The following is a 16,843-nucleotide window of genomic DNA, read 5'->3' on the forward strand; positions in this document are numbered from 1 at the left end:
TCTAACCTCTGATTGCCACAAATCAAAAGTCGCCACCAGACGTCGACACTGTACCACTGTCATTGCGGATGAAGAGTTTCGACCGTATATGAGCACCCACAATCCAATCGACGAAAAAATCATCGACCTAACACCGACCGTAACGCTGGTGCCTATTCGGTACGATGTTGACATCTGGATACGCCATTACTTTGTATGAGGGAACTTATTCTCTATCAGATTAGTCGACCCGAAGGCAGTTTTAAATTGGTAGAATTTGTATGAAAATTGTTTCTTGGCTTTATTTATCTACTTGAAGTACGTTTTCCTGACCTTAGTTTAAATTATTTTCTATAAATTTTCAGATATTCTCACAAAAACTTACCTTTATAATATAAAATTATCTTTAGGCATAATTTTTGTATGACGTTTTTTCATCACTTGCATGCAATAGTGATTTTCATTTACATTGAGTACTAATTTCATTTGAGAAAAATAATGTTCATTCATAATTTTTATTTTAAAAGTGTGTTTATTCCTTTTGAAAATCCATACTGTCATGCCTATTCCCCAAATACGTAACATCGAAAATTCGTTGGTCGAAAATACAGAATGATTAACAAAACGAATCGGCATCACTTTTTCTTCAACGATGAACTGTCATCTCACACCAAAACAACCAGATCATATAACTGGTGAGTATGGAATCTTTTTCTGTTTTTCATTTTATATTTCTTCAGACCCATCTCAACAGATTTTCCTCTAGTGGAGTTTGTGGAATAGATAGGTTTTTACTTTATCAATCTGGAAGATTGCTACCGGCGGCATTCCTGAACCCAATTGGGTCCAACACGGAAGCTAAACTAGTTCATATGCATCCGGACAACGTTGCCCAGAAGCAGGCACAACAAGCAATGAATTTCGATACGGAACAACTGAGCAGATGCATATCAGTGAAAGTTTATTCCGTTCTGAGACATTTCTACCAACGAAGTAAGGACACGAACGGTATTGAATTGAATGATGCTAAGCCAGATCAACAGTGTGGGGAGACTGACGGTGTAGATTCGCCACAGGTGGAAATTAATCACAAACGCAAGATGTGACATTATCAGATTCTCCCAAAGTGGTTTCTTACCAGGTATACTATTAGATAGCAGACATTTTAAAATACTAATTATTTTATTTTATTTCAGCTATGAATACACCCGTTCGGATGATGTGGCTTTTTTGCTTCCATCAACTGGTGAATGAGAAAAATGAATTCCCCCATAACCACAGTGCTTATTTCCACTTCTATTACAGCAGTCAACAGCATCGGCTTTCCCGTAGCAGTATCCTCCAAGCCATGGTGGCTGTTCCAGGGGACAACATTAATAGCAGCAGCATCTGGACCTGACCATCGATAGTGTTTCGAGCAACTTTCCATATCGGAGATCTCGTGCTTCGCGCACATTGAAGAAACCTCCTCAGCCACATATGTGTGTCAAGGAGAAAAAGGAGCTGGATTCGAATCGTCAATCCAGACAACCCGAATGCACCGATTGCATTATATATCTTGTTTATATTTTATATGCATTTTGTGTTTTTATTGAATAAAATGATTAAAATCGATCAATGTTTTTCCTTTTCATGTTTCATAACAAACCAATACAAACAAGAGACGATCAGTGTTGGAAGCAGCGTTACATGCAGGTCGACGCCTTGCACATGTTGGCAAAAAAGTGGCGTCAAGTTGTTCGATGAATGCATATGAAAGGTCGATAAATCGATTGCAAGGTGGCAGCATTTGAGGTCGATTGTTGACATTTCATCGACCCGATCTTGGCAGGCAAAACGGATTGTGGGCAATGGGAGCGATGATCGATCAGAAATGTTGACATAACATCTCACCTTACGAGACATCTTGATTTCGAAGCCACCAGTCTCTCGAGAAGTTGCACTCCTCCACTTGCTACTCTTGTTTACATTCTCATGACGCAAATATTATGTTTTAGTTGATTTCGAGCCGTTCTGCGTTGAGTTTGTGCTTCGCTTTTTCCTTCTCTGCGTTCTCTGACAAATATACGTATCAGTTATGATTGCTAGGAATTAGAAAGTGCGGTTGAACACAGTGACAAACCTGTACGGTTCTTTATTTGTATGGTTGCAGGCTTCTATAAGTTCGAATTGTGGCCCATCAAACAGGATCAAAGCCTAATGCGCCAATAGATAAGCCACTTGCAATCGCCCCCACACTTTCCGTGTGCGCGTGTGTGATGTAACACAATTGTATCCTAACTGCGCCCAGAAGAAGTAATTGACTGTTACTGTGTATACGATTTATTTGTTGCAGCTTAGAAAAAAAGGTACATTCACCTTGATCCTTTGCGGAGGGTTCATTACTATAGAGAAGTCCCCGAATAATACGTGGCAATGATTTTTTACATATCCACCAGTGTTACCGCCGGTTTGCGGTCACTTTTGTTGCTTTTGTGCGTCATAACACCAATAATTCAGTTTCTTTAATTAAATTACATCAGATATTGGCTCATGAATGATATTGTTAAAACTTGAGAGTCTAAAACAGCAAATACCTTTCGTACGAGAGATAACATTATTCGCAAAGTGCAATTAAGTGGAGATATATAATCATCATGTGTATGTGTTTCGACTGAGCAATGAAAAAAAAGGTTGAGGTTTAGAGATAAAAGTGTGTTGAAGTTGCAGTTCGCGCTTTGCGCCGCAAGTGGATGCAATGTGCACTAGCGAAATCTATTTTATTCTGCAATGCCAGTCAGTATTGGTTTGATGATGCAGAGGATAAATTCCCGTATTTCAATTACTCATAAGCATACTAATAGGTTTTTGAATCAATCGTATCAACGATGAGTCCAAAAAGTTTATTTGAATTCCATTGAACATTTTTAACAAATGTTACCAGGCCAAGTCTGAACTTGTCATCCTCCTGATAATTTCCCTTTGTTCGCATTACACGTTCCTTATCTCTTATCCTAATCAAGATCTTTAAGAGTTGACAATTATCATGAAAGTTGAGAATAGTCACGCTCGTTTACGTGCGCCCCAAACTAGGATAAGGAAACACGACACCAATCAACCGATTGTTAATACCATCAATCAGCCATTATTCGAACCTGAGCTGCTAAATTAATTCTTAGTAATCAACGTTTAACTGTTTTATTTCCTCCCCCAGCGCTATTCAATGGCATGCCCATTGCTTAAATTCGTAATCTTCCTGGCTGCGTTGACCCTCCAGGTAGTTATCCATTGCAAGGCTGCCCTAATCTCCACCTCGATCCAGCAAGCCGTCAGCCGTGGTGGCCGACTGGGAGATGATGGCCTTGCCTGGCATGCCGTGTACGATCCGGTATCGACGACAATACACATGAATACCGCCACAAATGTGAGCATACGAATCGAGGGTCTCCCGCAAGATTACGTGGTGGACGAGTCGAGTATTCAGTTGAAAAGCGAACGAAATCATGTCGCATCGATTCTTGGCGGCAGCTTCAAAGCCATCGAGATGAGAAGGGAATCGAGCTTCGAGGGAGGATTTAATATAACGGGGGAATTCCTGGGCACGACTAATTTGTACGTAGAAGTCACGGGGAAAGACAATCGGACGGTCCAATCGGGAGAGAAGTTGCCGGTAACGGTTATTCGAGAGGAGCGAGTGATCGATACAGTGTTCACTGCTTCGGTCGCTACCCTGGTGTCCATATTGTACATCAATTTTGGAGCAGCGCTGGATTTGCCTAAGCTCAAAACTATCCTAGTGAGACCAATTGGGCCAGCAATTGGTTTCCTATCGCAATTTCTTTTCATGCCATTACTGAGTTACGGTTTGGGATATTTGCTCTTCCCAAATGATTACGAACTTCAACTTGGAATGTTCTTTACCGGAGTTTCGCCGGCAGGAGGCGCTTCCAATATCTGGACGGTGGTTCTTGGTGGCAATATGAATCTCTCCGTGGCTATGACTACCATCAGTACTATTGCCGCGTTTGGGATGATGCCTCTGTGGATATTCACACTTGGTCGAAATATTTTCCACCAAGGCAATCTCGTTGTACCCTACAGAAACATTGCCACCTTTGCTGTTGGTTTGGTGGTTCCGCTAGGAATCGGACTGCTGATCCAGCGGTATAGTCCACGCACAGCTCGCATCCTGGTCCGAATTCTGAAACCAATGTCGATTTTTCTGATCCTATTCATCGTCATCTTCGCCATCATCACGAACCTCTATCTGTTCGAGCTTTTCTCGTGGCAAATCATTGTTGCTGGACTCGGGCTGCCTTGGATCGGTTATCTCTTCGGATACTTCACCAGTAAAGCCGCCCGGCTTCCCACAGCCGATGCGCTAGCCATTTCGGTGGAGACGGGCATCCAGAACACCGGTATTGCCATATTCCTGCTGAGATTCTCCCTGCCACAACCAGCGGCCGACTTGACCACGGTGATTCCCGTCTCGACGGCCATCATGACACCGTTCCCGCTGATGGCACTCTATTTGGTGCTGAAACTCCGCGAGAAGTAAGTTGTGTCGTTTTGCGTGAATGCTAACATCGAGACAATAATAGGAACTCTCTCTCCTTTCCAGATGTGCAGTACGCAAGGATAAGCTGATCCCGAAGGATTCGATGCAGGAGCAACTGAGTGGCACTTGATTTTATAAAATGATATTTGTAGTTTTTGTGTGAACAAAACTGTTATCTGTGAATATTATACATATCCCTTCGAGGAAGTTTGAACAAATATAATGATATATTGATTTAAATCAAATTGTCTTTCCAATCATTACGTTTTACAATTCATTTATTCACCCTTATTCGCTTAATTCTAACCTACGGCTAATATCAGCTGCTACTAATCCCTCATTTCCCCCTCCTCGTCGTCATCATCTATTCCACGGATATAAAGTACGTTATTACACCGGATAAGCACCTCACCCAAGTGTCCGGTGTTCTGTCCGTCCACAAACTCCTCCGTGTTGGCCAGTTGCATGTTCATGTACCCATCAACGGACACCAGGAAACCCTTATACTCGTGGCCCCACTTCAGCTTGATGATCACAGGTTTCCCGGTCAAACCATTCAGAAAAGGTTTTGGGTTGATTGGCATAGCAGTCGTCATGTTGCCGGATGATTGAGGTTAGCTAGCGGTAGGCGAAAAATTATTTTTCTCAGCATAAACAAATCACTCATATTGTTGTATTTACTCGTTGTGAGGTTGAGGAAGAAAAACACTCAAGATAACCGATCCAGGGCAGCTCGAGAACAACTATTTCGCACTTACTTTACTAAATGAGATATATGCTACGTGAAATGCGCGTCCTATTCGCGAAACTCGCGAAACTTGTCAACAAAACGTTCAACGTTGACGTTCTTCGTGTGGCTTGGTATGTGTGTTTATTCATGTATAACAGTTATAATGGGTACATGGATGCCAGGTAATTTTTTCAGTTATCTTCTCATTGAACGAAAAAATATCTTCAAATGTCTTCACATCATATTGATGGAATTTTCTTTCTTTCTTTGTTTTTAAGAGGCTTTAAACTTTGCAGTTCATTCGCCTCTAAGGTTGATAGAATTTAGATCCAAAAGATATATACCAAGGCGCTTGTATAAATGTATAACAGGTGAAGCAACATCATCACTTCAATAAGAAGGAGATTACGGTTTGTGGAGCGGGGGTTGTTTGTTTCGTTATTGCTAGGATACGCCATTTTTGCATTTTCACATGCGAGAGTAGTGGATGAACTGCATGAGAATGAAATTCTACAACATCATCTCTTCTTTTTCACATAAATTTGCGAAAGCCGAACATAGTAGGCATCGTTCGAATAAGCGTAGTGGCAGTTTGTAGAGAGCCGCCGGCAGCTGTTTGTAAATAATACCGACAGCAATTCCAATATGGCTGAAAGTGCATTTCATATGATTGTTTCACCTGGTATATATAGAGGCGCCTTGATATATACAAGAGAAGTCTACGAATGTTTGAGCCGCGCGCCTTCCGGTAGACCAAGATGTGTAGAATAAAGGTGTGACCGTGTCGTCAATAAGTGCGCGAGGGGAAACGGTATAAATATACAGAGGACTGTGGAAAGGGATTTGACTGCAAAACGTGGGAAAAATATTGCTGTCAAGTTTGGCTCTGATGAACATTCCACGAACGAGAATATTTCTGGATTATAAAAATCATTTAACATCAATTAACATCGAATAACATTACAATTGTTTGTTATCAAATCATTTGAATTGTGCCAAGAAATAAGAATAGTTTATTTGGGCAGAGGAATCACCTGTGAGGAATTTCGAGGTAAATGTATTTTTATCTTTTAAATGGTGCAATATATAATAAGATATAATTTCGTTTTCTTGCAGATGGCTAATTTCTGTGCCGTTAAGGGCTGCGAAATAACTCGTTCTCGATACAAAAATAAGGCTGAATGTATTACCGTGCATAGATTCCCCAAAAGAGAGGATCTGCCCAGCAAACATTAAATCGTATAATTTTGCACGTGCCAAGTCTTACAAGAAATCCGAATAAATCATAATCGCGTATAATATCAATCAAAGTATGTATCGTGTATATTTGAAATCGCATAAAATGTAAAAACTCGATTTTATATACCATTATCAAATTAAATCGCATATCGGTATAATAAACATCAATTTTATGATGTACATTGTCGTAAAATATATTTAATCCGCATCATATGCGTATATTACGCTGATGCAGTTTGTGTGTCGTATAAGCGTATAATTTAAATCGATTCAGTACTGTAGTAAATCGTGTTGCATGCTGAAGAAAATCATGAAACAGTAAATCATATTATATCCTTATAAAGAACATATTACATCATATTGAAATGTCAATGAAATGCTGATGCACTCGAAAGTTTTAACCGCTGTTAAATTAAATTTCAGATAGCCGCGCGAGATAGCTGGTGGATAATCCAGACGACCGGAGTTCGAACCCACATCGGAGAAGTTTTCACCAAACATCAATCTGTGCCATTTTAAACATTCATATTCCACTCCCAACACAAGTCAATCAAACAATTATTATTTCTACAAACATAAATACTCATATATAAAAATGGCGATTCGTGAGGCTACAATAAACATTTCACGAAAATATTTTGCGCCATTTTTTTTCCATGTCTGTAATAAATCGTATATGAGTATGGCAAAAGTCGTATTTGGTGCTTTGACAATTCATGAATATATTCATATTAGATCGCAATTCAATTCCAACATAATCGCTATTATAGCCGGTCAAAGTTGCATATTCATCCAAACAAATTCGGTAAGCATTTGCCATGTATGTATATGGCCTCCACTTTTGCATGCATATGCCAGTTAGGCGCATTATATGCCACCCAAATTTTAGGGCATATGATGTTATATATACGCTTGTTATGCGATTTAATGTTTGCTGGGTGCTCTTGAAATGGATCGCTTATTGTGGACAACAAAAACAGTGAAAACCTCTAGGTAACCAAGGAATTTGTTCGAAACATTTCGATTCCTCTTGCTATAACAGGAATGAAGAATGCGAAAATGTCTCATACTCGGTTGAGCGGCATCGAAGAATCAATGCTGATGGTGAGTGTATCGTATTGAATAAAAACCGTGTAATAAACTGTTTTCACTTCTAGCATTACCAGGGAATCCTGAACACTGGACTCAATTGGGAGAAGTTGAAAATCAACCCGCCGACAGCGCAAGAAGTAGCAGTGATGAAATAGAAAATGTCGAGATATCTTGTGAGTTTTTCTTCTTCATTTCGTTACACAAATATGTTGTTGAATTATAGAGCCTTTAAACTCGTAGAGTTCATTCGCCTCTAAGTTGTACCTGTCGCAACCCATATTCATTTTTATACGCAAATAACCAATCGCCAGTTTCAGATTTGTGAACAATTTTAAATCTTGTTCGTAGGTATCCTGAATGCAGCTGGAATACTGCCTCTCGGCATGATCAGACTGGCAGATATTGTGTATAGCCCCAGCAAGCAGTGTAACAGATCAGAACGCTCTTTAAGAAGAATTTTATTTGGGGGCTTTGAACAAACGTCTCTTGCTGTCGTCGCTGTCGATCAAACTTGCCCAGAATGATCTGCATGTTGTCGAGAGTTTGAAAATTCCTACAGATGATCCACAATATCTAAAGGATTTGGCTCATAAGTGAGCATGGGGACCGTCAGTTTTGTTCATCGATAGCAGCGATACTATGCCGAAGAATATCACCGAATATCGAATATATGAATCTGATGCACGTTTATAGACTGAATGTCTACTCAATGCCTAAACTCAATACTCTGGTTCTGACTAGAAGCGCAGCGCAGGAAATTGAATCGAAATTAAGCGAACATTTACATCGCAACGATGCGAAGTCATTTATGACGAAATTCTATGTCGATCGGTAAGTCATTAGCATCATGAAATAAAATCGAGTTTTGTTTGATTCAAATTTACTTTACAGTTTGTTTCGCACTTTCCATCTAAGCTCTGAATGGTTGTTTTCTCCTGGTAGACGATCTTTGAACCGTTTCCATTCTTTTTTATCTGCATGATACAGTGCAACAGGGATATTTTCCGACAACCCATCGCGCTTGTGCTTGTCCCTGTGAACAATGTCGTTAATATTGTCAATCCAATGTGTTTGGTCGATTACTTACACATTTTATTCGGAGTAGATTCCTATTCCTTCGAAAGTAAAATCCCGCGTTCATGCTGATTTTCCTTATCGGCACTGCTCCCCCGTGGCTGCTCAGTTTTCGCCTCATTATCTGGTTCCGATCCTATTTCCGATGAAGCAGCGGAAGGTGCCTTTGCAATACCTTCCTTTGCGTGCTTCGCATAATAGCTAACGGTAGTGAGAGTGTGCAATTGCTGGAATGTGTTCATTGAATGCGCCACTTGTTTCAGCGCTTGAGCTGAAACATAAGATAAAAGTATATTACAAACTTAGTTTTAACCGTAAAATACTTACCTTTCAACTTTTTAATGCTCTTATTGTCACAATTCCATTCATTTTAACATCACAACTTTGCCCATATTCATCAACACTCACTCCCTGCAGAAATTCAGAATAACCAAAACAAGAGAGCAAAAAAAAATATTGCAAAATATTGCAGATTGTTTACAAACACTGCAGAAAAAATCCAAGATGGCTGATAGGCCTTTTTCATAAGTCGCGCTACCATATTGTATTTATCGTGCGGTAGACATAGAATCTAGAGTTTGAACTCTGGCGAAAACAGATATGCAATGTAAATTTTTTAGGATCTGCAGTGGAAACCGGATTCAACCTCGGGATAGCCCGTCAGAATACTCGTAAGCTATCGTATTAGCAGATCGTTATATCAAGGTTTTTCTGTACTGTGGCAGATCTCAGAGTAAGTCTCTAGTGGAAACATCAATATATCGGGTTCAATTCTTCCCGGGTTGGAAATTCGCTTGTCATGCCTTGGGATATTTTTTTTCAATTTTTGCCTATTTCTTGATGTTCTTATGATAGTTAATTTATGTCTGCAACAGAACCAGTTCGTTTTATTTTGCATACTGGGTTTTTATGAACTTTATTAAAATTTTACATTATCTTAAAGATAAATCGTCCTGCTCGAACCTTTGTAGTGGTATGAGGTGGGACCATCATTATCATCATAATCATCATCTTCTATCATTCTTGATTTTTTTTGAAATAGCACGTTTCATTAAACTTACCTTGAGGTTTTGAAGTTTATTTCAATAAATATGAACAAAGAATATAGTGCGCAACTGCAAACTAAATTTTATGAATTTAGAAATGATAATTGATTTGATAAACCGTCTGAGTAAATATCGTCCCAATATGTACCAATCGTACGAAAAAGTCCACGCGTGTCCACGGTAAAGAGGGAGATAATGTCCACGTGGACACGATAAGTTAAGATTTTTTTAAATACATTGAGATTTAAATTAAAAAATTAATGAAATCTGTTCTGCATCCAAGAATGCTTAAACTCTCCACATCCTGTGTACTCTGTATTTTATAAAAAAAACAGGAAGTGGGTTATATCTATGGTATAACCGCAAGGGTGACGTAGGACTATCGTTGATTTAGAGATCATTTGTATGAAGTTGAATCTGAATTCATTCTGAATGAATGAATATTTGGAGAACTTCGAAAACGAGAGCGTTACGTTGGAGGCACAAGGTTTTATGCATCCAATATTGGATACGGAAATATCCTACTGATGGGGAAGAATAATCTTCAGAAGCTATCCTGTTGATTGCGATTGATTGAAAAATCACAAAACCTAATGTATTTGGTCACAGTGTTACATGGATAGAAAACATTAAAATAAACTCTTTCATATGAATGTAATTTTAAATTCACAGAGGAACTGGCAGATTATTTTCAGTAACGATTAGATATTTCCACATTTTCCTCGATACTGGAAGCCCACCAGTGGTTAATGCTAACTCGATAACCATCTGTTAATAGCACTTGATTGAAACATATTTGGTCACAGTGTTACATGGATAGAAAACATTCAAATAAACTCTTTCACATGAATGTATTTTTAAGTTCCTAGAGGAACTGGCAGATTATTTTCCGGATCTTTCTCGATCCAAACGGAAAGAATTCCGTGCGTGTATGTGTGTGTGTAGCGGCTGCTTCGAGATCTTCCCGGGGAACCGTTTGTAGCATCACTCTCCTCCTGATGGATTCCCTTCTGGCCTAAGGTGCACAAACAGGCTTTTGGTGACACCGTTCATCCGCGCTTTCATGATAAATGAAGAGCTTCACCACAACAGCGACAACATGCTCCAATCGCTGTTCAATTAGAACTGAGTGGATTTCCGAGCGGCGCTCGCTTATATACCGATTGGTGATTTCAATAGCCTATTTTGAAAGCAAATTTAAGACTATTGAAACAAGTTTTTGGATCAGAAAGTAACAAGTATAGAACGCGTAGACATTTTATCTTTCGAATGAAGTGTTTATCATACCATTTCGTTCAGTTGTTTAGGAGCTATTAACACTCAAAATCTCGGTCTCCGGCGTAACGCTTTCGTTTTCGAAACTTTGATTTTACACCCCGGTATAGAAATGAAAGACGTAGTCCTACGTCAAAAAGTTGAGCTACCCGAGAACGCTACCCTGTGGAATATTAAGATTTTTGTCTTATCGTTTCATTTCTTTACTGAAATCTGTATTCTGAAAGTAACTCACACAAACTGTGAGCGATCAACCTTAAATTGATAGTGGAGGATTATTGTCTCCAGCTTCGAGCGAGGATGATTTCAGAGCTAAGACATATTAAAGTATAAACTGAATCTGTGCTCCAGGACCGGGTCTACGTGGTAGTGAAATTGACATGTCGGTCTGCAGGCACGATTTTGTCTGTAGAGTAAATTTGAATGTGGGATTCTTGAAATCACTAATAGATGGTGTGATCCACCATGAGTGTTTTGTGTTTTATATTTCTCCAAACTGCAGACTAAGAAAAGTTTGGGTTATCTTCATCAATGTTGGTGTATGTAGCCTATCATTGGAAATCCTTTGCATACAATTATGAAAGGATTCTTTACCATGCTTTAGTGTTACGGACCCAGTTTAGATAGCAAAACCGGTAATAAAATAATAAAATATTTTATCATTGAAGCGCAAACAAGCATATAAGAAATTACAAAAATGAAGGAATTTAATCAAAGCCAGCGGGAGACCCACGTTTTTTCTTTCCTTCAATGATCGACGCGGTCTCGGTTATCTGAGTGAGAAAGGGAGAACTTTTTTTCTCCCTTGTAGATTTGGGCTGGGTAAGAATTCAACGTATATATATACTCGGAATTTTTGCCTAGTAATTCAGTTCAATTTTAAAGTTCAACAATACAAGTTTAATTATACAGTTCAATTTAGTCAACAACCGAAAAGGTTTATTTCGATTAGTTTGACCAAAAAGATCAATTAGAGGAGCAACAATTATACAGTTCAATCAGTTCAATTAAAAGGTTAAGTTCAAATTAGTTCGAGTTATTCAAGTGCTTGATACGAAATTCTCCAAGCGTTCGCAACCAGGCGCACAAGTAAAACAGAACACGAGAAAATCCCAATCCGAAAAGTGGTCGTAAGCATCGCTGGTCCGTCCGAGTCTGATTTTGAAGTGGTTTTACGTCTACGTTAGTCGGGATTTCTGGTGATACGGGCCTAGCCCAAAGTGAACAAATTTTCGAATAATTAAAACCAATAACTAAGGAAATTCGGAATCCCTTGTTTACATTGGTGGATCCTAAGAGGAGGAGCCGAACCAAATTTTCGTCAAAACAACAACTAGGGAAAACACGGATTCCCTAGTTTACATTTCACGTTCAGGAATATTTGAAAGATGATTTAAAATGTAATTCAAATATGTATAACTTGAAAGAATACTGGATAGAAATTTGGTGGATTTTCCAGAGAAATCGAGAAGGTTAAGCGAAACGAGTGTTATCCAAAACTCTATATTTGCTCAATAACGTATGCATTGAAATAATTGATTAGTTTCGGATGACTATGAAAAAAAAAACTAAAAAAGATAATTCAATGAAACAAATTATCCTTCGTTTATCAAGTCTTTCTCAGGAATGTCAATCAATCATGGCCGATGAAAAGATGGATGCCGGTATATTCTTTCTCGTTCTCGTAACTGTCGTTAGGAGGGTTGGCGATATTCGGTACAACATTTATCTTCAGTAGGTCCATCTCCTCCAGTGATCTCTTGGCATTATGGGTCGAGGCCAGGTCAGACCAAAAGACTACATCCTCGCTCACGTGATCCTTCTCGCTGATCGTCAGCCACAGAAAGGCCTTATTCTGGAATTTGGTGTGGGATTTATACCCAGTCCCCTACCAGTCGTTGTCGTCCAGTGTCAAGTAGGTCTCGTCATCCAATATGACCATGATGTCGCGTTTCGCCGGAAAGATATTTTCCCATAGTACCTTCAGCCTCTTAGACAGGATTGACCTCGACTGACGCTTCCGCATCAAAATGTCCGTTTTAGGTCGGTACTTCTTCATCGTTTGGACGGTTACAACGACCTCCCAGCCCAAAGATGCGGAACGATGAGGCCACTTTGCTTTCGGACCCACTCAGCTTCTGCTTTACTTCACGGTCGCGCGGTTCTGTCGGACAGCCAAAACCAGGATTCCGTTCGACGCTCTCTTTCTTTCTCTTTCTCCAGAAGGAAGGTAATGTTGTAAATGCCGGATCGACTCAATCCGGCGAACATGGAGTGCCTCACGTTGTCCAACTTCTTCGCTCCATGAAGGAGCTGACAGTACGAACAAAGCATCGAGCTAATTGCTTGACTATTTTCTTCATGTCTACTGCAAATATGTACATTGATAAGGACATCGTAATATTTTTTGTAGATGACTTAGCAAACGTAGGACTTAAGGAACAAAAAATCCATTGAATCTTTTCAATCATTTTTATATTTCAATCGTCATCCGAAGTTAGTAATTTTTTTAACACAGATTCGTATTCGCAGTCCAGCTTGGCTCTCGTTGGATATCTGTTCCAAATGCGTTCGTTGCGTACAGCTGATTTGAGTGTGCTCAGCACCGACGCCATGAACCATAATTTAGAGGAAATATGTGAATCCACGAATTAACCCTTTAACGAGCCGTGAGAACTAAGCATGTAATCAACGCAAACTACAATATAACGACCTATTTGCATGCTAAAATACACAAAACAATGTTTTCCAAAGCGCAAAACAGTTAAAAACATTTAAAATATTGATGGCAATGTAGTTGCCACTGCCCGTCTAGCGTGAAATGTTGGTGGCAATACAGCTGTCATTGCTCATCTAGCGGTAAACACTTAATAGTAAACGTGATTTTTTTAGAATTGAGTTTTTGATGTTAGTTCCAACAAAAACAAATGAGTTTTATCATGATCAGACTCAGCAGGTCCTAAACAGTTCATATGTATTGAAAACATCAACAAATTGGCTGTTTTTCAATGACTTTTCGGGAAATTTGCTCTTGCTGCTCTAAATTGGGAGTTGTTAACACGAAAACGGCTCCACAATGAATAGTTTTTCTTATTTTTTCGCGCTCAAGAAAATCAGGCATGTTACTAGATATAAGCACTAGTTACCAAATAAGGCTAAAATTGATAATTTATTGTTAAAGAATAGAAAAAAATTGGATGATTTGGGGCAATATAGTTACCCCTACCCGTAAAAGGGTTAAACAGTTTCTTTATAATATCGTTCCAGTTGTATATAATAGTTCTTTTTCGATTGCTAAAGTTTGATTCATATCTCTGGGTGACCTGAGAACATTGATTGACTCTTGTATATTTGGCTAATAAATTGGTTTGTATTCGTGCAGCGTCGAAAATGATTGAAATTGTTTTGATAAAATGGGATTCAGTTTTTAGAATCTAGTAGAAGAACTGAAATCACAATCGCTATAATGTAATATATAATTGATATATGCCAACCGCACATGCCACTACTGGTTTCACTGGATGACTACACATTGTTAGGGTATTCCAGGATTGAAGGGTCACTTTGTCCTATCGCAAAAAGAACTGGGACGTTACAAGAGAGATTTCCAGAGAGAACCTTGTCGAAATGACGTATAAATGACGATAAAACATGTCTGAAGTCTTCAGAAAGAATTTTTGATCGACTGATAATTTTTTTCAGTTTGTATTTCATGCGATAGAAATATTGAACGGAACGCGTCCTCCGAAAATACTCCGTACGATGACGGAAAAGATTTTGTATTTTTGTAGTGTGTGATTCACGTAGAATGTTACGGAAAAGAACGTCCACGTTCCGTCAACGTCTCCATCAATTCACACATGCAGTCTATGCTTGCAGCAACAGCTTGGAGTCAAATGTCAAATGAATGATTTATTTAATGGTATTCATAGTGTCACACATACAACAGTTTTATATTGCAATGCTCTCTTCCGAATCTGCATGCCTAGAATCAGTTCTAAATTTTGAAAAGAATCAATTAATTATATTATTTTATTGCTTAAAGCCTGTGGTTCCGACCATTATTCAACAATAATAATATATAGATCGTTTTTCTCAGCTAGTCGCGAATGATTTTGACTGAGAAATTTGAAACTGGGATCTCCCAGTTGGCATAAAAAATGTAACCAAAATAAAAGCCGAGATAAAAAGCCCAGACAGAAACCCAACGAGCCGTCCGTTTCTGTCAATTACGTGCGATTCACATAGAACGTTACGGGAAAGAATGTCCACTTTCCGTCAACGTCTTCACCAATTCACTCATGCAGTCTATGCTGGCAGAAGCACCGTCACGTCAAATGTCAAACGAATGATTTATTTAATGTTATTCATGGTATCGTCACCTACAACAGTTTTAAATTGCAATAGAGATGGGTAAAACAGTTCACTTTGATGAACGGTTCACTCATTAACCGTTCATCTAAGTGAATCAGTTCTTTTGAACCGTTATTTCGCTCTTTCGTTCAGCGGTGTTAAGAACAACATAGAATGTTAGCTGGAACCCAACATCAATAGACAGCTATTAATTGATATCATTGGATTGAATAGTGTACGTATGGGATATATATTTTTGAAATTTAGTGGGGAAAGATAAGCTGCTTCTTCTTTAAAAGTCGCAAACTGTATGTGAAAATATGTTTGTCGGTCGACAAAAGTTTATGTAATAATTTGATGTGCACAAAATATGTGCAATTTTTCATATTCTCTTTTTGGGCAACACACAGGTTCCATGTAAGATCATATTTCATAATGTTCATTCAGGGGAAAAATCAGCAGCGATTTTCACTAACAATAAATCATACAAACAATCACGATAACACGTATACGCAATAGGCCAAACAATAAATTGAAAGAAACGAAAAAACTTTGCCCTCACTATAAGATTTTATGTTTACCTAATTCATGAATCGCCCCAGCTTCCCCCAGATTTTTTTTTCTGATAATCAGGAAATATATGAATGTTACGCGGAATTGAAAGAATACATGTAATTGGAAATATATAGTTTTGCTTTTAAAACTACGAAAATCTAATTTAATTTTTAACACAAAATTGAGTATACATTAACAAAACAAACCTTGCGTTAGATGCATTTTGCTCATCATGACAATATCGTTTTATTTTCCTTACAAACGTTCTCGTTATATTTGTCCATTTCGTCCAGCGCAAATTAGTTCAGCTGTACTCGTTCGCCCGCAAACACTTCGTTCTCAAATAGTTCGTTCCCAAACAATTCACTCTCAATCAGTTCTTTCCCATACAGTTCACTCGCAAACAGTTCGTTCTGAATCAGTTCGTTCACAAGCAGTTCACTCTCCATCAGTTCACTCTCAAACAGTTCACTCGCAAACCGTTCTTTCGGAATCAGTTCGTTCACAAACCGTTCGCTCGCAATCAGTTCGTGGGAAGAATTACCGTTCTTTGAAAAAGAACGACCGTTCGTTCACTCTTTTCGGCGAACTAGTTCGTTCGTACCGTTCGTGAACGATTTGCCCATCTCTAGTCGACAACAGTCAAGCTGAGACACTATGCCTGGACAGTTTTTTTTTGAATTTATGATTCGTTTTCATGAATTTAGTTTTTTGTTTTTTTATAAATAAAACACAAAATATGAAATAAGGCAAATAGAAATATAGAAATATGGACGCAATTCAGTTGTTTCCTCGATTTGTTTCTCTCATCAAAAAAAAATACGAAAGCATGTCCACGTGGGCAAGAGGCGGAGTAGGGGTATAGTCAATGTTCACGCTTGTCCACGGAGGGGAAGAGAGAGGTCTAAATCGTCTTTTTTCTGTCCACGTCTGTCTGTATGTGGACGGACTCTTAAGGTGGCC

The 16,843-nt window shown here is 38.8% G+C and overlaps 2 protein-coding genes and 2 long non-coding RNA genes across 6 annotated transcripts; 2 read left to right on the top strand and 2 right to left on the bottom strand.

Annotated features, from left to right (window-relative positions):
• The first annotated feature begins 720 nt into the window (after window positions 1–720).
• Window positions 721–1,542, top strand: LOC129762503 (uncharacterized). Its single transcript, XR_008740644.1, has 3 exons — window positions 721–1,120; window positions 1,176–1,225; window positions 1,285–1,542. It is a non-coding gene; the product is annotated as an uncharacterized LOC129762503 (long non-coding RNA).
• Window positions 1,543–1,938: 396 nt separating this feature from the next.
• LOC129762500 (ileal sodium/bile acid cotransporter-like) lies at window positions 1,939–4,761 on the top strand. Of its 2 annotated transcripts, none has more exons than XM_055760806.1 (3): window positions 1,939–2,327; window positions 3,173–4,512; window positions 4,560–4,761. In XM_055760806.1, the coding sequence occupies exons 2-3, from the start codon at window positions 3,182–3,184 to the stop codon at window positions 4,603–4,605; spliced, it is 1,377 nt and encodes a 458-aa protein (XP_055616781.1). In that variant the 5' UTR covers window positions 1,939–2,327; window positions 3,173–3,181; the 3' UTR covers window positions 4,606–4,761. The 2 variants fall into 2 exon arrangements, with proteins under 2 accessions (XP_055616781.1, XP_055616780.1); XM_055760805.1 differs by having other exon boundaries at window positions 1,942–2,327; window positions 4,580–4,761.
• Window positions 4,745–5,416, bottom strand: LOC129762501 (small nuclear ribonucleoprotein F). Of its 2 annotated transcripts, none has more exons than XM_055760808.1 (2): window positions 5,275–5,416; window positions 4,745–5,134 (listed from the first exon to the last, which is right to left on the bottom strand). In XM_055760808.1, exon 2 carries the CDS (start codon window positions 5,110–5,112, stop codon window positions 4,846–4,848), a length of 267 nt encoding a protein of 88 aa, XP_055616783.1. In that variant the 5' UTR covers window positions 5,113–5,134; window positions 5,275–5,416; the 3' UTR covers window positions 4,745–4,845. The 2 variants fall into 2 exon arrangements, with proteins under 2 accessions (XP_055616783.1, XP_055616782.1); XM_055760807.1 differs by having other exon boundaries at window positions 5,198–5,385.
• Window positions 5,417–6,637: 1,221 nt separating this feature from the next.
• LOC129762504 (uncharacterized) lies at window positions 6,638–9,234 on the bottom strand. Its single transcript, XR_008740645.1, has 3 exons — window positions 8,979–9,234; window positions 8,665–8,922; window positions 6,638–8,610 (listed from the first exon to the last, which is right to left on the bottom strand). It is a non-coding gene; the product is annotated as an uncharacterized LOC129762504 (long non-coding RNA).
• Window positions 9,235–16,843: the final 7,609 nt, after the last annotated feature.

The sequence above is a fragment of the Toxorhynchites rutilus genome, chromosome 1 (genome assembly GCF_029784135.1).
Source record: "Toxorhynchites rutilus septentrionalis strain SRP chromosome 1, ASM2978413v1, whole genome shotgun sequence".
Classification (NCBI taxonomy): domain Eukaryota; kingdom Metazoa; phylum Arthropoda; class Insecta; order Diptera; family Culicidae; genus Toxorhynchites; species Toxorhynchites rutilus.

Coding starts and splice junctions, on each gene's coding strand:
- LOC129762500 (XM_055760805.1), top strand. CDS start 3,182: ATGGCATGCCCATTGCTTAAATTCGTAATCTTCCTGGCTGCGTTGACC. Junction 4,513..4,579: donor GTGCTGAAACTCCGCGAGAA/GTAAGTTGTGTC, acceptor TCTCCTTTCCAG/ATGTGCAGTACGCAAGGATA.
- LOC129762501 (XM_055760808.1), bottom strand. CDS start 5,112: ATGACGACTGCTATGCCAATCAACCCAAAACCTTTTCTGAATGGTTTG.